General features: G+C 34.8%; 1 protein-coding gene across 3 annotated transcripts in view; it reads left to right on the top strand.

The window, feature by feature from the left end:
* The window catches only part of Ndst4 (N-deacetylase and N-sulfotransferase 4), a 277,456-nt gene that overhangs the window by 254,362 nt on the left and 2,197 nt on the right, over positions 1-20,897 (top strand). For all 3 annotated transcript variants that reach the window (XM_020187174.2, XM_074041591.1, XM_074041592.1), the window contains 6 exons: positions 4,107-4,203; positions 6,242-6,365; positions 8,259-8,433; positions 13,867-14,037; positions 15,092-15,201; positions 18,665-18,767. In XM_020187174.2, the coding sequence (XP_020042763.1) occupies positions 4,107-4,203; positions 6,242-6,365; positions 8,259-8,433; positions 13,867-14,037; positions 15,092-15,201; positions 18,665-18,767 (780 nt within the window). The remainder of the gene's footprint in view (positions 1-4,106; positions 4,204-6,241; positions 6,366-8,258; positions 8,434-13,866; positions 14,038-15,091; positions 15,202-18,664; positions 18,768-20,897) is intronic.

The raw sequence follows: 20,897 nt of genomic DNA, 5'->3' as shown, positions 1-20,897 counted from the left end.
TGCTATTAGGGTGCAGAGTTAAAAGGAGCCAGAAAAGAGAATCTTTCCAGTGAAGAAAAGAGCATCCTCCATAGTCTACTCCATCTACTAGCTCAGTTCTACTTATTTCTTTATTATGTTCACGCCGTCCAAGCAGTTTTTCCCAGGATTCTATAAACATAATCCTTAAGGAAGCTTATAAGAAGATTGTTAATGTGAGAAAATATAACCCTATTGCTGCATTTGATCCCAGAGATGAAGCCAATGATTTTTTTTCCATCTTGTCGCCTATTCTGGATTTCCCTTACCTGTGGCTTATGCTTCTGTTACTTTAAAAAACTTACCTGGCAAGTCAGGTACTGCGTGGTATCAAACACAGTAGCAGCAACTGTAGCTTGTTGCCTTAACTCTCCTCTTGTAAATCTCTCCAGCAATTATGACAGAGAATGTCTGTGTATGAATACAGATAATTCAATTTGTGAAGCAAGGAACAAGGATCTGATATGTTTACATATCAGGTCATAGTTGCTGTCCTTTCTTATTCACAGTTACATGGGACTATTTGAGTACTAAACATAATTCTCCCTGTTCTCATTTTGTAGTAGATATTTTACTACTTCCTTACGATGATCCAGCTCAAGTATCCCTATAAGGATAGTAACTCATTTCCGTGTCTGCTACTCTACTGGCACAAGAAGTCCAAAGTGATCAGACATAAATTGATCCAGTTTGATGAACTTCTTACAATTTCCCCTGGTGGAAATTGTTAAGAATCTTAGAAGACACACAGAACTTAAAGCTGATGAGATGAAGAGCACAGATTCTCCAAATAAATCATTGAGAATGATGGTGAAAGGATATACTCATATCCGTTCCTTAATTCTTAGGCTTAAGTCTACTATCTTGTAGAGACACATCACGATTTAAGGAGCATACTTTGTCTACAAGTTGGACCCTCAGCTGCATCTTTCCTCCAAAATGACCTTTGGAGAGTGGAGAATGTTGATAGGAGCAGTGACTTCCATTACCATAAACCCACAACCACATTTCCTTTACCAGAAAGTGCTTCCCTTTATATGAAGCAAAATTATGTGAGACAACATATCAATGAGTCAGAACTATGAGCCCATCACTCTGTGAGGCCAAGGCTATGTGGGCAAGGAAAGCAAATGAGTACTTTCAATACATGTCAGGCCTGATCTGGATGAATCACTGACCTTTTCAGGATGGAAGTATCCAATATAATCAATTTTGTACCAACTTAAAGAATAATGCTATTTCTGGGACTTAGAAATGATTTCTGTTAGTGTTAGGTCAAATGTTCAGCAACAGCAATAACTAGAGCAGATCTGGGGGAAGGAGCCCCTTACACGGCTTCCATTTTTGTTAGCATGGCTACTCCATTCATGAGTCCTTTTCTTTCAGCATCAGGTTAGTGAGAAAAGAGAGTAGGTAACACCTGGTAATGTTTGGAACTGACTGAATAATACGGTCTACTTGGTTGCTTGGCGTCTCTTCTACATTTGATGATCTCTGGTGCACATTAACATAAAATGCAATGAATACCACACTTTTTGGTGTTTCATAGCTCCACTCACATTCTTCTTTCATAGACATACTGCCAATCTTCCCAGCCTGGGTTTTCAAGTTTCCTGGAAGCATATCCTATGCCATTCATCATTGCCCTTAGTCTGGACATTCTTACAATGAGGCTAATAGTATACCCATTAAAAAATGACAAGATACATTGTCCAAAACTCTGCCACTTGGAAGGTTTCCATTAACCATTGTTTTTTGTTGTTGTTGTTTATTAACCCCTCAAATGGGACCATAATGTAGCAGGAGTCCATTTTAGGCTTCTTCCAACATATGGCTTAAAACTTTCATAAATCAAATTTGGTGTTTTTCATCATTACAAGCAGGCTGCAACAAACCTATCATGAGACTAAAGAAATGAGGTGATGAAGTGGCATCTGTGGACCTGTGACAGGTGACATAGGGGTAGGCCTACTTGCTGGATCAGCCTGAGATCAATCTCAGATATACCAGTCCTATCATCCTACAATGAATTGTTGCTGGACACACATGAATTTGTAATTTGGTGGGATGTCAGTCCAAGTTCGTGATGAGTGGTGATGTCCACATGACAATGTAAAACACTCTCTTCTAGAGCTTTTTGGCATATCAAGAGCTGTCATTCAAATCTGTGCTTCAGATTACAAACTCTGATATAGAAACTTAGAGGTGTACATTGGGCTTTTCTTCAGTGGAGTGTCAAAAACTCCACTTGGGAAAAGATACCACAGTACCCAAGTCTGCCAAAATATATGGCCCACATGTGAGGTTGGTTTGTACCTCAGGCTTACCTCCTGCAGATTCCTTGCTTCCTCTGGGCCACATTCAAAGCTCTCCGTATCATTCAAATGTCTCAGAACAATAATATCTACAGCAAAAATATGACGCTTCGAAAACCCACAGAAGTCTATCAAGTACTATGTTGTCATTTTAGCAAAAGGAGTTGCAAAGTACAATAACTCACCTTTTGCTGTGTCCAAGATGCCTTAACATGCTCCAGATGTCTGTAGCTCTGTCAACATCAATAATAGCACACTCTTTAAACTTTGTATATTTGTTTTCCATTCTCTGAATTGCATGTGTCTTTCCAAGGTAGCCAGAGGGTTTGCCACTTATTACTTATCAGGTCAAATTAACATGATACCAACAACACAGTGGGCCAATGATGGTTTCTGCAGAATGTCAGGATGATCCAGTACCCTTTGCCCTATGCAATGACATTGGGAAGAATTTGCTTTTTAATGCATTATTTTTGAAAATAATATTTGCAAATGCTATTTTGTTTGAGAAAGCAATTTTTCTCAAACATATTAAGAAATTTTAAATAATATTTTGATATAGGCATGGTGGCATGGTGCCTTTAGTCCCAACTACTTGAGAGACTGAAACAGGAAGATCATTGAGCTGAGGAGTTCGAAGTCAGTCTTGGCAACATAGTAAGCCCAATCTCAAAATGACAATAATACTAGTTAGTGAGAAAAGCCATAAGTAATACTATCTCTTAGTTTGCTCCCTTTTACTCTCATTTTTAAAACCAAATTTCAAAATAGTAAAAGTGGAAAATTAATTAAATAGTGAGAGTTTAAATAAAATAGAGGATTTGATTTTTCCATTCTTCTGTTGACCCTTGGAAGTTCAACTATGCTTAACATTTCTTGATGACTCTCCCATTTTTAATTAGATAAACTTATGCTCTGGGCTGGAATTGAATATTGATAAGCCTATGATTTTGGAGAACTTATACTTGGCAAAATGGTCAAAAGAATCATTAGAAACAATTTATTAGCCGGGTGCCAGTGGCTCAAGCCTGTAATCTTAGCTGCTCAGGAGGTGGAGATTGGTAGAACTAAGTCTCAAGGCCACTTTAGGCAAAAACTCATGAGACCCCATCTCAACCAATATCTGGGTGAGGTGGTATGTGCCTGTCATCCCAGCCACAGCTGAAGCATAAAATAGTAAGCCAGCCTGGACAAAAAGCAAGACTCTATCTCAAAAATAACCAGAGTAAAAAGGGTTTAAATTATGTTTCAAGCAGTAGAGTACATATCTAGTAAGTGCGAGGCCCTGAGTTCAAACCTCAATACTGTTAAAAAAATCATTTGATAAATATTACCTTAAGAAATATTTATCAAAGAAAGTCACTTTGGAAAATAAAAAAAAAAATTTGGCCTTTAATATTTACATGTTTCATCACAAAAGGAAATAGATCTGAAAATAAGCTATAAAACTATGGCCAAACAAGGTAACATTAAGACCTCTGATATAAAGTTATAAAACAAAAATCCCAAATAGAATAGTGTCTTAGGGTTGTACCTTGCCAAATACCAGAAGACAGCAGGACTGATTTGAGGCTGAGCTCTGGCCTTGAGGTAGGGGAGACAATGCTGGTTATGTTACATAGAAAGGATTTGGAAATCAGAGTACCAGAGCAGGATCTAATGCCTCACTCTAAGGGATCAGGTAAGACTTTGATCTTGTTTTCTGAATAATTGTTAGGAAATAGAGACAAGCATTCACTACACAGTAAGAGTTATTATTCTCCCATCTTACAGAATCCATGTGATGATAAACGACACAAAGACATCTGGTCCAGGGAGAAAACTTGTGACCATTTACCCAAATTCCTTGTAATTGGGCCTCAAAAAACAGGTAAGGATAGTTAATTGTGCTACTTGTTTTTACATTGTTGTGAAATTAATTGTTGTATGGTATGGCATTAGTGGGTTAGACTTTGCTTTTCGCCTTTCTTAAACATACACACAAGTTCATTGTTGAGCTGCTCTTCATCCCTGTGAAGCACCTTCACTCAAGACCCTCAAGAAGAGATTAGATCTAAGCACCAAATGTTTATAGTTTTTAAAACCAAAGTCTTAAGCATACGCACCATATTTTTTAAATACTTGAATTTCAATGTAACAGTTGTGATACTTGATTTTAATTTTTTTCTGACTTTACCTAGTTAATTCATGAATTATGTTAAAAATGATTTAGACTGATCCAAACAATTATACACTACACATCAGTCTTGTATTGATTTTTGTTCATGCCCATGGCCATTATTAATTACAAATATTTCACATTGTTTTGTAATAATCATTAAGCATCAATATGTCTTCGACTCATTTTCTGATACAACTGAGGTTCACCAGGCATTTTTCCTTCATATCTTCCCATGCACAGAAGGACAACTGTGTAAGAATGTTGTAAAAGAGAGTGAAAGTATTTCACCAGTGAGATGACACTTTCAATCAGAATATTTTATACTTTCCTTAGTATGTGACAGTTTTATACACTTTGCTCATGTCCTGATTATTTAAAGTTTTTATTGAGTTGCTGTATTTTGAATTCACTACTTTGACTAGAAGCATTTTCATCAGTGAGTGCACAACCCATAACACAAAGCAAACAGTCACAGTAAATAAGCTTGGCTCTGATGAAGATATTTGTAATACAAGCAAGTAGATCATTTTAAAAGTTGTGGGCAAAATTTCCAGACTATTAGATATTGGTCATTGAAATCTTTTCTCCCTTTAGGGATATAAATTGTATTACAACAGTAAGTTAACACATGTACAGGGAGGGGGGAAAAGCAGCACATATCTCCAGATAGATCACTTTTTTGTTGTTGTTTAAATTGTGCATTAATTTTCTACCAACTCCCCTACAGCAGTTCTAACTCTGCAATGACTACTGAAGAAAGAAAACATTCCTGTGTTGTAAAATTATCTTTAAAATTCAATTTAAAGATATATCCTCTATCATTTGTCATTGAATATTATTTCTTAGTTCTACTAGAAAATTGCAGGCTAGTAACTATAAAGCTGCTTTTTCTCTGATTTTGTGTTTGTATTTATAAAAACAATGAGTTATACCTTTAGATTTTAATATTTGACCTACAAGTATGGCAATGATAAAGCTTTTAGCTTGTTTCGACTTTCCACATACAGAGAAACAAATAAGAAGTTAAAAAAAGAAATTGAATGCTAATATTTTATTTACTATGAAAATATTATTCTAATGTGAAAATGGTTATAATCATTCTTAAAATCCAGTCATAGAAGTTTGAAGTGAAGTCACATATTGTTCTCAGTATTGCTTTAGTTGGTAAAACTTCCGCTTCTGTCAGAGACTGTAAATTCCCTGGAGGGGAGTCAACAAAAATGCTGACAATCTAGCCTTGGAAGCACTTGCCTTTCAACAATTTAAACATGGTGCATGCATTCTTACAATAAACATGAGATACATAGATGGGTCTCAAACTCCTATTTTCTCAGTTGCTCCAGGTTGAGAATAAAAATTTGTGATAAAACACAAGGGATTTTCATTGAGTAAAAGTGGGCCAGGATAGGAGGGTGAACAGAAGACATGAGCAGATATGGTCATAGCTCTGGACTTAAGGCACTACAAGTTCAAATTGTGGTCCTTCAGCGTTCCTTCCAACATTTGTGCATCCTTCATCATTTAGAGTCAAACTTTAATATTATCAATGTAAAAGAGGATTTCTAATAGGGTTAAATTTGCACAACAATTCTGCCAGCATATTTCATTGGTCTTACTTCTTACATCTTCCAAAAAACCAGTGCTCCCTTTGCCAATACTATTAATTTCTCATGATTTGGCAGCTTAGTCTGGTTTATTTCAAAGAGCAAAGTGATTGTATATAACCATTACTTTTGTTCTCTAACAGGAACAACTGCACTTTATTTATTTCTTCTTATGCACCCTTCCATCATCAGCAATCTTCCTAGCCCCAAAACATTTGAAGAAGTTCAATTTTTTAATGGCAACAACTACCACAAAGGAATTGACTGGTAAGTAAGATAACAAAAGATAAACTCCACTATTAACACACGCTCCATCACTGCAGAGCAATTACAGATGTACACATGGCATCTGCATAATTACAGAATAAATTTGTTATGCTCAATTCTACCACAGTGAATTAGAAATTAATTTATAATGATGATATGTTTAATCAGTGTTGCCTATAATTTGATCTGGACAGTGCAATAATGATAATATTTTTCTGGTAAGTTAATATGATTGAATAAAGAACATTATAGGATATTTTTCATCAGAATTACTCATCAGGATTCTTAAAATTCTCTTTAAGTATACTATTATTTTACAGTGCCTGATTTTTTTTATTAAACACAGAATTTATCCTCACAATTATGCTTGAGGAAACAAATAAATCAGTAGGTTGCTTTATTTTATACTCTTTGACATGTATCTCCATTAACCACATAAACTGAATGTGTTGTATTGCAGTGTAAGCTGATATTTGTCATGCAAATAATAACAGAGCATTTCCAAAGACATATCATAGTCACGTGCATGAAGGAAATATTAATTCATACTTAGTAAATTATGAAAAAAATTGAAACTATATTTTCCATAAACTAAAATAGAATAAATTTGATATTGGAGATGATCTTCACTCTGATGATTTTTTTCTAGATATATCTCAAATTTCCAAGAAAATATGGCTCTGAATTTAATTTTTCACTTTCCAGGTATTTAAGACAAAGCTCATGTGAGGAAAATTCTCAATGCACACATTTGTAGCATGTAACTTTGTGTGTCCTCACCATGCAGGAAACTGGTCTCAGTGAAAACTCATTCCTCAGATGCATCTAGGATTAGAGTTGTGCCCTGGCAATGCCAGTGAGCAGATCTGGCCTCCTTTCATTAATAGAGATGTGTTCACTCTGCATCTAGGATATTAATCCTCTACCTTACTTTTAAAAGGATGAACAAGTTTTGGAATTGCATGCAAGTTATTAAAGTCAGAATGGCAATTTTCTCTTATCTGTGAGCTCAAATATAACACAAACTGTTAACTAGGAATATGGATGAGAGTCTTCAGCACTTTCCATTTGGGAAACATAATAACAAATGTCAAAGAGGAAAATAAGTGTCTTATATGAATTCTTAATTGCTCTCATTATTTATTTCTAGAGCATTTGAAGGTTGGAGAAGTGATGAGCTGTAAGGAGGGTTACACACATAATTAAAGCCTTGTACTGAATTAACCTCAGAACATATTAATTCCATAATCTATACACAGAGGAATGTTCTGACAGCATATGGAGGAGTGAACCTACCAAGGCACCACAGGATCAACTGGCAGGAAATATCCCCTTAATTACTCTAGATAGACTATAATATGCTCACATTGCTACATATGCTATGAATTATACAGAAGTGAACAAGGAGAACAGTTATGCTTTAATATGTTTAGTATTTTATAGCTAGTTTGACTTACACTTATTTCTGTCTTGTAAACTTTAAAGTCACCTTAAGAATTTTGCATTCAAATTTGCAAGCACACATCTACTATTTCAAAATATCTGCTAAGCAAGGGGATGCATTTTTCTGTTTGCCAGAAGAAAACTGTATTTCTGAAGTTGGGTTTTGATAACACAGAACATCAGATCAAATCTATAGTGCTCTCCACTTGTTCATTATTAGTCCACTTAGTACAACTCATTGCCTTCTCTGCCCACAATGAATAGTGGGAACAATAATCCTTTAGCTTGTTTTCACATTAGAAGTAAATGGAATTGATGCTATTTGCATTATCTTATAGCACAGTAGTTAGAAATTGTTATACATGAAGGTAAAAACTGTTCAAATTAATTCCTATTCAGAGTATGACAAGGAAATCTCAAGTTAATTAATGACCTTCTCTCTGCCTTCAGGTATATGGACTTTTTTCCTACTCCTTCCAACATTACAAGTGACTTTCTATTTGAAAAGAGTGCTAACTACTTCCACTCAGAAGATGCTCCCAAGCGAGCTGCATCTCTTGTTCCCAAAGCCAAGATCATCACCATCCTCATTGACCCCTCAGACAGGGCATATTCTTGGTACCAGGTATGAATAATGGAAAATACAGATAAAAGCATTAAATTGTAGTTTGAATGATTCACCAAAATAAAGCCCAGGTTCACTGAAGCATCAAATGTAAAAAAATATAAGCACCAAACAAAACAATCTATCTCTATATCTTTATCATCTGTAAAGCTATGTATCTATCTGTCGGTATCTATCTATTTATCTATCTTTCTATCTATCAAGTGATGAATATTTAATTTATTCCAAATCAGGCAAAGATTTTCAAGCATAACATCATAGAAAAAATGCACATTAAAGAATTAGTAGCTATCTTAGGCCATATAAACATGTAAAATGTTAATCTGTCAAAAATTAACAAAACTAAAAGTCTACAATTAAGGAAGGCATCATTAATAGATGCATGGTAAATGGCTCAGTGCCATTTACCATGTTCCTCCAAATTGGTAAATACATAAATAATAAGATCACAGTAAATAATTGAGCAAAAGGTACAAGTACACAGTGATACACACACCAAATGCAATTGTTCAACAATTAATATGAAAAATTGTCAACTCAATGAGAGGTCAATAATATAAATTAAAATGACACTTCATGTTCTGTCTTGACAAAACTTGTGATGCTTTTCTCTGCTGGCAAGAATGTGATGATAAAGGATTTCAAGCATCCCAATAGATAGGGATATTTTCTGAAATATTATTTGATAATAATATCAAAAACTATGCAAAAATTCTTTTTACTATGATACTTTTTTATTGAATTTATCACATGGAGAATTTCTGTTGCAACACATAAATATTATAAAAATATCAATAGGAAAATGTAAATGTTCAATAATTCAGATTTGTGTCACACTGAAATGGAATTTATTGTGCAGCTATCATTATTAATGGTTTCAATCAATAAAATGTTAAAGTGTTGTGTTTATCCTATTTCATAGATAGATGTTAATCATAAAGATATAATTTGACATTTGTGAATGCACTATGAGGAAGTATATAAAGGTGCTCTGAGAAGCATTCTCTAGGGAAAGAAACTTAAGACTTAACACTGAAGGATGAGTGTGTACTAACTGTGAAAGCAGAAGGAAGATTATGGAGAGGGAAGGGTATTTGTAAAGTGCCTTGGCTGCACAAAGAATCATAATATATTTAAAGAGCTAACAGAAGTTCCATTGTAGCAACAAGAAAAACCTCAGAGACCTGAAGGAGATGAGGCTGAAGCCATGTGGCTGCCATATTTGAGCAGTTGAAAGCTTTTGAAAATGATAACCAGGGTATAAGTACCAGGTATCCTTTTAGGAAACATTATATCATCTTTTATTTGAAGAATGGATCGCAGTAGGACAAACAACCATTCAGAGAAGTCAACATAGAGTCTAGTGCAAGAGTTGTGCTGAGAAATAAGGGTAGGGTCAATAAAGATAGCAAGTATAAACTGAAAGAAGTAGAAAGTATTAATAAATACTTAGGGATTAAAATCAATAGAAAAACTTGGTGAGGCAGTTTTCTTCAATCTGGGCAACTTGGTAATGGCCATACTGTCCTATACAGAAAGAAGCACTGAAGAAAGACACAAGGAGTCTCAGGATGGGTTGGGAGGTGGAGGCTTAAGAAATACAGATGATGACCATGGCTTAGGACACCCTACCTTACAAGATATAATAGAGTTAATTGGCACTCTGGGGAGAAGTCTGAGTTGGAGACAGAACTCTGTCAATCAGAGATATGAAACCATTGACAAAGAAATGATGAAAACCCCTGAGGAGAGAGTTCAGAGATAAAAAATGCAGAGAAGCAAGAGGCAACAAGAGACACAAGCAAAGACAGAGTACAAGAAACAACTGAAGACTATAGTGGCACTAAACCCAAGAGGATGCAATGCTGCTGAATGGAGGTGGTGACAGCAGTGCCATCAAGCTGCTAAGAAATCAGACAGTTAAGCAAAATAAGGCCTGAATTATTTCTATGGAATTGAACGATGTAGAGGGAAGTGGAGGCAACAGAAAAAAAGAGCAAAACCATATGGGTTTGGTTGAGGAATAATTGAGAGGGACTGAAGGAATACTGGAGCACTCACAGAAGACTCAAGAAGTGAGATGTTGAAGGGCAAAAGTGAGAAGCATGTTTATTGCATAGGAGTTGAGGCAGGGTGGAAGAAAAAGTGTTCTGTGGTAGTGGTGACTTGAATTAAAATGGACAATTTCTAAAGAAAAATGGCCCAGGTGAAAAAAAATTGGTAAGCAACCCTGTGAAACTCCAGGAAGGAAGACTACAATAAGCACCTCAATAAATAGAAATATATATTAAAATCAAAAAACTAAACACATGAAATTAAAAACAACTGTCTAAAAATATAATTAAATACTTCTTTAGCCAGTAACAGTCTTATTAAACAATTAAATGTCAAGTTTGATGACATATCTTATACTATTAGAATTTTGAAGGAGTGATAGGCAGAAACATTTTAATTTATCTGAAACACCTGTTGTGAGAAATGAAAATAACTGATTTTATTAGTGATAAAAGCACAGGTATAATAATTACTATAGCTATTGTCTCTATTCATAATTAAAGGAAAGCTAAATTTCATGTAGAGATTATTGAAAATAAATAGGTCTTTTTTGTTGTTGTTAATCTAAATTTATAGGCCCCATTGGATTCCATTAAGTGCCTCTATTAAGAAATCCTGGTTGAAATGAGGGATAGAAGAGGGGATGAAAGCACAAGCTGATAAATTCAAAGGCCTGGACTAGAGAAATTGAATTGGCTGTGCTGACCTGTCCTTTGAGAAATCTGCAATGAATTAATCTGATGAAAAGGAGGGAAATAGTTTGGGGAGATAGCATTCAAGGAAGGGGGAAAAAAAGGTTGTGAAATCTTTGTATAAGGGATGGGATGAAGTTGGGAGAGAAATTTAAACTTGCCTATAGCAATGATGGCCTAACTGATCTTAAGTTTATTGTAATAACACAAATACTAACTTTGTGAGCACATTTTGTGTATGTGCGTATTTTTTACATATAGAAAGTAATGACAAAATGAAGAAGACTAAAAGAAGTTTTAAGAGGGTAAAATAACATAATTTTTATACTTTTTCTCAACTTTTCAAAATTCCTTCAATGAGTATGTATTACTGAGACCCAACACTGATGAATAAAACAAAAAATAAATATAAAGACAAGGCATTCCAAATTGGGATTAGAAGAAATTGAGGATCCAGATAAAACATTTGGCTTGGATATGAAACACACAAATTACCATCAAAATCCGTGAGTCAGTATTTCCCACAAGATACAAAGATGTACCTTACTTACTTTACAAAAACTTATATTGCAAAGCAAGATAAATTTATTTTTAATGGTGCCAAAAGAATTGAGATTTTAGGCCTTAATTAAAAGCTTTGAATTCAAATATTTAGGGGCGAAATGTTAAGATTTTTCATAGCAGAAGTGTAGCTAGCACTTATAACAGATTAAAATGAACTTTTCACATAGATCAAACCATTTAAATAAAACAGAATCTATATAATGTGGGTGATTCTTTGAACATACAAGCTTGGAAGGAATTATTTTTTCTGATAATACTTTTTATTGCCATGTTGCAGAGAGTAGAGCCTCAAAGTGCTCCACATTTCAAAATAATGTACCCTATTACTTAGCGATTCCTGTCTATTCAGTAAATACCATAAATCCAAAGCTCAGCAGGTGTAATTCAGAAACTCCTACGAATGTCACCTGCCACTGTAATTTCTACCCCACATTTTTATAATGGACCTCACAGAGGCACTAAAGTGCTATTTTTTCCATAAAATATGTCTCTCTGTGACTTCCAGGTCATATTTTTATGCTAATCTTCTTAGTTTCAGGAGTATAAAGAAAACTTGGTGCAACCTGGTATAAGTCAATGTAGAACAGATTGTGTATAGTTCCACATTATCACTGCTTAGAAGAGAAATTTTAGCCTTACTGTACTATGTTAATATACACATATCATGTTTATAATTCTGTATCTACGTTATACAACTTATATACATTTTGTTAATGAAGTATGTAAACTGTATATATTCTACATAATGCAAATATATGTAAGAAGGTCAATAAGTATCCGATAATGAGAGGGCTTCTATTAATTCTACTTATCTGCAACTTTCTAATTATCCTTAATCCATTACTACAAATAATCAGTCCATCTAAACCATCTTCATTATTCTAGCTACTTTATTTCTAACTCACACATAGGCACCCCACTCATGCTTAAGTCCTGTTGTTGCCAAACATATCAGGCCCTGACATAGTTCCTTGCTGATCCAGCACTGGATTTTCTTCATATTCTACTTTTAGATATTTCACAACCCTAATTCATTTATCCCCATACTCTTCACCCACCTTCTCTCAAATTTACCTCAAAATGATAAAGTTCTCTTAGTTTTCTACTTTGTTTGCTTTTTTTCTGATTATCAAAATCATTACATTTTAGCTGAAAGTTTCAGCCACTATAAAAAGTTTCCTTTACCTGTCAGGCAGAATTAATCCCTTATTGGCCTGGCTGTCACAACAAATACCTTACACCTCTATTCAAATATGTGACTTCATTGCAACATATGACTCTATTGTCCTCCACATTAGGTTTGATTTCTCTGAAGACAGTGGTCATGTCTTACTTATATCTTTCATCTCCAGAATCTGTTGTTATTCTTTGTTCTAGAAAAAGAGACCAATAAATGCTTGTGACATTTTATTGACTGTTAGAATCATCTCTGATCGAGTTGGGCTCTCTCCAGTTTGGCCAATGGTGGTTTGGTATGAAAGACTTTGAAAAGTTAATAATGAAAAGTAGGAGTGAGGCAGTATTTGGGAATTTGCAGTGTTAGGTAGGGAATCATGGGAAAGTAAAAAGGACCTTGAGTTTTGTCAACGTGAATATCACACCTAAACAAACATTAGGAATAAGTATCTGCTTTCTGTACAGCCATGGCACCTGCCACACAGGGAAACAGAGAAATGTCAGAACCTGCAAGTGCAGCTGTAATGTAGCAATGGATCAAATCATATGTAAGACTAATTTTGCCCATCTAAATCTCTTTTCATCAGGCTGAATTTGTCTGTCCTTGATATCTTTTTTACTTCTAATTAGACACATGAAGAAAGTCCTCACCCTCTGCCCTGCTTTGCACCTGAGTATTTTAGACAGGAACATAACCACAAGTTTATCTAAATATCATCTGATTTCAAGTGAAGTCTTGGACTTTAAAATAAGCAATGCACAAACACCTACTTTCGTAAATGTATTATTTGCTAAATCTTTCATTCTAAAATCGAATAACTTCATTTGGTGAAATGAAAGAGACACACATCAAACACATACACACATATGCACACACATACAGAGTTACACAGACTTTTTTTAAAAAAAAAAAACCTAATTTTGCAATTACCTTTTATGTTTAAAGCACCAACGATCACATGAAGACCCAGCAGCCCTGAGGTTTAATTTCTATGAAGTGATCACAACAGGGCACTGGGCCCCATCTGATTTAAAAACTTTACAGAGGAGATGTCTAGTGCCTGGATGGTATGCAGTCCACATAGAAAGATGGTTAACCTACTTTGCTACTTCCCAGGTAATGTCCTGAAATTAATTTCTTGTATTTATTATATCATTATTATATCACACTGGCTGACAAAAAATGAGAATGAAAATTACCACAGTTAATAATTTATAATCAGAGACAATTATAAATAAGGAAGAATTGTAGGTTTATTTTTTACATATTTTTATTTCACGCATACTATTAAAATGTAGTTAAATGGTTCTAAAACCCATCTTGGGAGCTTCTTCTAATTAGTGGGTGGTGCTGAGTCATAAGGATATGTCATATGATTCACAAGCAATAATTCTCAACTTCTAGTTGAGCAGTCAAACAATCCTTTGTGGAGCCCTATATACCGATTCCCACTTGCTGTCTGTCCTGTGCGATCCTTATTTTATAACAGAATGAGCTCAGCCATTAGACTTCATGATGGGAAGTGCTATAAAATCTCCCAGAACATGGGATAGACCAGAAATGAAGATTTGAGGAAAGTATCCATATCCTTCCTCTTCTTCATGTCAGCTCAGGACTCTATCAAATCCCCAGAGGATTTTAGCATTAACATTTTTAGAAAAAACATATCTTAGGCAAATCTGATATTTTAGGATAGTAAACCAAGATCAGAAATTCAAGAACAAACATTTTACCCTCAACTCTAGTAATGATTTATGAAGAGATGTGTTGTTTTTATTGGGATGACCACTGTTTCCAAACTCCCGGTCCCAGGGTTAGCTCACAGAATTTGGTAAGCTGGCTAGTTATCTAATTATATATAGCAAAGATGGAAAAACCTGTTCCTGCTGAAGTCAAGATAATGTCTGGTTTTTTATGTCGGGTCTAGAATGAAGTAACTTCTGGGCTATAACTGAATAACTCCCAAAAAATAATTGTCGATGGTAAACTTTAATTATTGCTAATTTGGAAAGATGCAAGAATAGCAAGCAGTTAAATGTGATCTAAGTGCTGCTGTTTTCTCCTTATTCACTCTGACCTAATTTATTAATGCTGTACCAGGTCAAGGGAGGCAGCTCCGTCTATTCGATTTAGTTTGCTCTTCATAAAGTGACTATTTTTGACTTTGCAGTTGCTAATTATTGATGGACAGCAGCTGAGATCTGACCCAGCTACTGTGATGGATGAAGTCCAGAAGTTTCTGGGAGTTACACCTCATTATAATTATTCTGAAGCACTAACGTGAGTCTATTCTCATGCTTGATTTCATTTCCATTATTTGCCATCATAAATTATCACTGGTAGGTATGCATATAACATCATTAATACTAGCTATGAATTTATACATCATTTTGCTACTCAAAAAGCAGTCAAATCCTCATTACTCATATAGTATCTCCTTTTTGAATACCAGGAATGCTTTGTCTTATAAAGTATTATAGGTATTTTATATTATGATAAATTCCCCTATGTTTGAACTTTTTCTCAATATTATTCTGGTTAACTAAACTTTTTACATGAGCAGAAAGTATCCTAGAAATTGAAGTTACAAAAGTGAGAAATATATAGCTTCTTTCTCTGAGTAATTTACAAGTTAGAAATGATATACTAGCCACAATCCCTCCTTCTATGAAAGTGAGCTATATTTAGGGCAGAATTGGGGAAGAAGTACATTCATGTTTTATTATATATTCATTACATTATTTATAAACAAATGTAATTATGTAGTTTACTGTTGCATTGCAAACCATCACAAAACCTACTGGATATCATGACAACCATTTTATTGTGCTCATGGATTCTATAGGTCAGGAAATAGACAGGACACACCTGTCTTTGTTCATGATCCCTGAAGCCATGACTGGGAAGAATTGAATATCTGGATGTGACTCAAATGGCTGAGGACTGGCAGTATCTGAAGGCTTCTTCATTTATAGGCTCCCTGCCTGGGGTGGCTCAAAGGCCAGGCCCAGCAGGACTCCCCATGAGTTCTCTCCCTGTACTTGGTTTTCTCACAGTGTAAAGTATGAATTCAAAGTGAGAGTAATAAGTCAAGGAAGCATGTAGTTCAAGAAAGCTATGGACTTCTCTGACCTAGACTTGCAAATAACTCAGCACCACTTACGCTATGCTTATTGGATAAAGTGGTCACCAACGACAGTCCAAATCCAAGAGAGGGAAATGAGGCCTCTTGATGAGGGACAAGACCATGCAACAGAAGAGCATGTGGGATGGGAGATATTGTTATAGTCATCTTAGGAAAATAGAAGCATATGTTTAGATAATTTTAAATGGGAGAGAATATAAAAAGCAAAATAAGAAACAAAAACAAAACCTCTGAGCATCCAAAACATACTTGAAAAGGGCATGTAGTTTATTCATAAAAGACTATCCCCATAAGGACTGATACAAAGCCTATTAAATTTTAGACAAAATTCTAACAAGCCTGATTATGTAATTTCCCAGTTCACAGCAGATTAGACTCAGCAATTAGACAATTAGAGAGGGTAATGGAGGGACAGGAAAAGCAGTAATAAGATTGGATTGTTCCTTATCCACTAAAAGAACCTTAATGAAGTTTTTATCTACACATGGAAATAACAACACAAGGCATGCCTTTGTTGATTAAGTATACAAAGCTTCTTATAATATGTTTTGCATTAATAGTTATTGATGTTGGCATATCTTGCCCTGCCTCTCAGCAGTATTTTAGGTAATAGTTCTATTATATTTACTGTAAATAGTTTCTTAGGGATCAATAAACCTGTAAAATCATACTTTTGAAGGAGATATTGCAAATAAGTACAAATTTATGTATTTTAATGCATCTTACATCACAAAAATTAATAACTATAATGATGATCAGTATTATAAAATAAGGCAAGTGCCAACCAACTCGTGTCCTAAAAGCTGTCCAACAGTTATTTGAAAAAGGCTTTGCACTTTAATTTCACAATTTTATGCCTACTAAAATAGAACCATGAAACAATTGATATAACTTAGAAAGGATAAATATCCTTTGTTATATAAAGTTAACAATGCAATAAATGAAACCAGGACAGCAAAGTTTGTGGATTCAAGGTTATGATAATCATATCTTTAAAAATGACTTTAAATATTCTTGATGGCTGCTACCTCAGATTGCCAAAGTTTTACCTCACAGCAGCTGCTGTAGAGAGCAAAGAGAGACTGCAGCCCACTTGGAGACATTGGCACTACCTGAGAGCAGGGGAGATGCTCTTAGCCCATGTATAAATATCTTGACTTTGTTGCCAGTGCTATATTTTACCTTAATGCAGTTAAACGTTCTCATCCTGAGGCAGAAAATGCTGTTTAGGGGCACCGTTATGCCGACTTCCCCATCTCATTCTGCACAGCATGCTGAATTGTTTTTCCTCTTGGGAAATTAATGAAAACTAGAGAAAGGACTGTGATGGGCAAGGAGCAGATTGAAAAGTTCAGGTTGGAAATGACTCTGTCTTCCTTTTATCCATTTAACTAGTGATGTATTTAATTTTAATTGATAACATGAACTAGGACAACTTGAACTGCAAAGTTCAGGTCTCTAATAATAGATTGGGCAGGGAACTGTGAAGAAAATCTTCCTCTCACCCTAAATGAGTTCACATATGTGCAGAGGCAAATTGCAGGTGCACTAGTATTATAGGAATGGGCCCAGGGCAACAAAATATTCTGCAACTAATTAACTTTACATCCCAGTCAATTATGCTTCATCCTTCTAAAACATCTGCTGAGCAACAAAAATGCAAACCTTTTCAATGTTTTATGCATGCAGCAAGTCCTACAGCAATAAATTTTAAACTTCCCTATTTGCTTCATTCTTTCATTTTTCCTAACTTGTTAGTCCTAAACAAAAATTCTTCCGTATTTCACTTTAAATAAAATAATTAGGCCACATGTCCTTTCTTTTGTAACTTAGTTGCAGTTATGGGCACAAAACATTACAATTTTCTGTAAGACTATAGGGACCTGAATCATCCAAGGATTATCTTCCTTCAACAAAAGAAAGGAAGAGTCCTGTCATCTTCCATTCACTATTTGTAATGTCAATGTTTTGTGTTGTCTATATTAATTTGTAAAATGCTATATTAAATTGTAGTTACAACTTTAATTTACTTACATTTACATTTGAAGTATACAATGTAACATTTTGAACTCTAAAAAAAAGAATATCGCACTTTTCCAAATTGGAAGGTTTAATTGTATGTATATTCAAAATAGTATACCTATATTACATGCACACCCTTGAAAGATCTCAAAGAAATCTGTCAATTAATGCACACCCTTGAAAGATCTCAAAGAAATCTGTCAATATATTTTACAAGAAAACTACAATCATAAGTAAATAAAATACCCCTTATATATTTGGTATAATTTTGATTTGGGGTCTTATTTTTTACAGATTCATAAGTAAAATATGGAACTTAATAATTTCAACATAAAATAGGACTAACGAGCTATATGTCTTTTCTCCTTAGAGTAGAACTATTTAAAAATATACTAATACATATAGTTTCTTTAATCTATATTATCCCCTCTCATGTCAGCCGAATATCTATTAAAATAAGTTACATTAAATCAAAGCAATAGGCATAAAAAGTGCATTTCCTTTATCCAACTGGCAAAGCTCTCTCACTGAAAATTCTGCACATAATATATTAGTGTTGTATGTTATCTACTGTAGGTTTGATCCCCAAAAGGGCTTTTGGTGTCAACTGCTGGAAGGAGGAAAGACCAAATGCCTTGGAAAAAGTAAAGGCCGAAAATACCCGCCTATGGATCCAGAGGTATTGTCTTCCTAGTCTTAATTACTTTGGCAAAAATCTGTGCATACAGCTGCTTCAAACTAGTCACAGAACTTTACTTCTTCTTTCTGCTCTTTCTTTGCAATCAATAGTTTTATGTATTTAGAAGGTGATAAAGATAGACAAAAGATTAATATGTATCCCTAGAAAGTATTTCCTGCTGAAATTCAATTCAAACATAAGTGTTTACAGAAAAGCAACTCCTTTCCACATATATAAGGCACTTAGACAAGTCCCTTAAATAAGCAAGTGATTTCAGATAAAATAGACAAGTACTATTAATATATTCAATACAGTTACCCAAAGTCACCACCATGCCTGATAGCGAGCCGAGCAATGGAGAGAATGCAAGGACAAAACAGTTAGTTGTGAACTCAGATTACCATAGGATGGATAAATTAGTTATGGTCACTGAGTCATAAAAAGACATAAAATAATGACAAGCTGAACTGAGAAAAGACAAAAAAAATTTTTCGTAGAAGTGAAAATAGGTGGAGGAATGCCTATGTGTTAGATGAGGGTTGGGAAACCAACCAGCAATCGACTCAGCCAGATATGAGAATTTCTCCCAAGGCAAGGTGGGCAGAGGATGGATGCTAGTGATTCATATGTTACTATGGAGATAGAAGTACCAGAAGGTCCTTAAAACTATACCTTTGAACTCAATAATTTCAAAAGGGTTTCAGAAATCATTTTAAGCTGCCAAAAAAATCAATGTAATGTTCCCACCACTACATCTTATACCAAATTTGAAGTGTTTACAATCTGGTTTAAGAAACATAATGAAATGCCTGGCGAATGGTCCAAGATGAAATGTAGTTGCATTAAATCCATTTCCACAATATGCACAAAAGTTGCTAGGGGAGTTTTGTGAAGAAAGACATTTGTTTGTGTTAAAATATGACAGAGGGCTTAAGAGAGACAGTTTAACCAGATGGACAAATGACGTTAGGGCTATTGCTACCAATATTTACACTATTCTGCCAGAGACACGGAATTAGGCCTATTGGATTACAACACAGAGTAAGTGACATCCAGAAAAAAAGCCAAGTTGTAAACTTTCTGTTTCCCTGGAATCTGTGCAAATAAAAGTAAAACATGAAACTAAAACCACTGATATATTTCATAATTATTTTTAACCATTTATCCAATAAGAACCAAACTCCCCAATTTGATAAAGAAAATAAAAATTATAAAAATCAGAACTAGGCATCCGTGGTTTATGCATGTAATTCTAGCTGCTTGGGAGGCTGAGACAAGGAGAATAGCACTTTGAGGCCAGCCCAGGAAAAAACGGTCCTGAGACTCCACCTCAACAGAAAAATCTGGGTACAGTGGTCCATACTTGTCATTCTAGCTATGATGAGAACCACAAAATAGAATTACAATCCAGGTTGGTCTGGGCAAAAAGCAAGACCCTAGCTCAAAAATAACCAGAGCAAAAGAGCTGGAGGTATGACGCAAGTAGTAGATTACCTGCTTAGAAAGCATAAAGCCTGTAATCTCAGCTACTTAGGTGGCAGAACTTGGAAAGATTGAGGTTTGAGTACAACATGGGCAAAACATTAGCCAGACCCATCTGAAAAAAAAAAAAAAAACGGGTTCTAGGGTGTTTGCCTATAATCCCAGCTATACAAGATGATCACAGCTCAGGCAGGCCTGGGCAAAAAACGTTGAGTCCTTATCACAAAATGACCAAAGCAAAAATTGTTAGAGCCATGGCTCAGGTAGTAGAATACCTGCCTAGCAAGCAGGAGGCTCTGAGATTAAACCCCAATACAGCCAAAAATAAAAATCATAATTTAAAATTTCAAGAAAGACTAAGCTTCAGAGATCTGTTTTGAAGGCTGGAAGCTCTTAATTATTAAAAATGGATCTATTTTAGTCCTGAATAAATGTAGAAAATTGTTATGTAATGTAACAAATTATTCTTTGTAAGCATTAATTTCAGTTTCTAAGATTATTTACGTTCACTTTTCATCTTTATTCTGTGTGCCAATCTCTAATGAAACATAATATTTTTACATGGTTCACTTCTGTAGATTTGGTTCCTCATTAATCTCTGCTATTATCTCCTGTTTGCAAACGTTCTGTGTAGACATCATGACTCAC

The sequence above is a fragment of the Castor canadensis genome, chromosome 9 (genome assembly GCF_047511655.1).
Source record: "Castor canadensis chromosome 9, mCasCan1.hap1v2, whole genome shotgun sequence".
In the NCBI taxonomy this organism is placed as follows: Eukaryota; Metazoa; Chordata; class Mammalia; order Rodentia; family Castoridae; genus Castor; species Castor canadensis.
The sequence above is the reverse complement of the archived record's forward strand: the minus strand, read 5'-3'. Positions and strand labels throughout refer to the sequence as shown.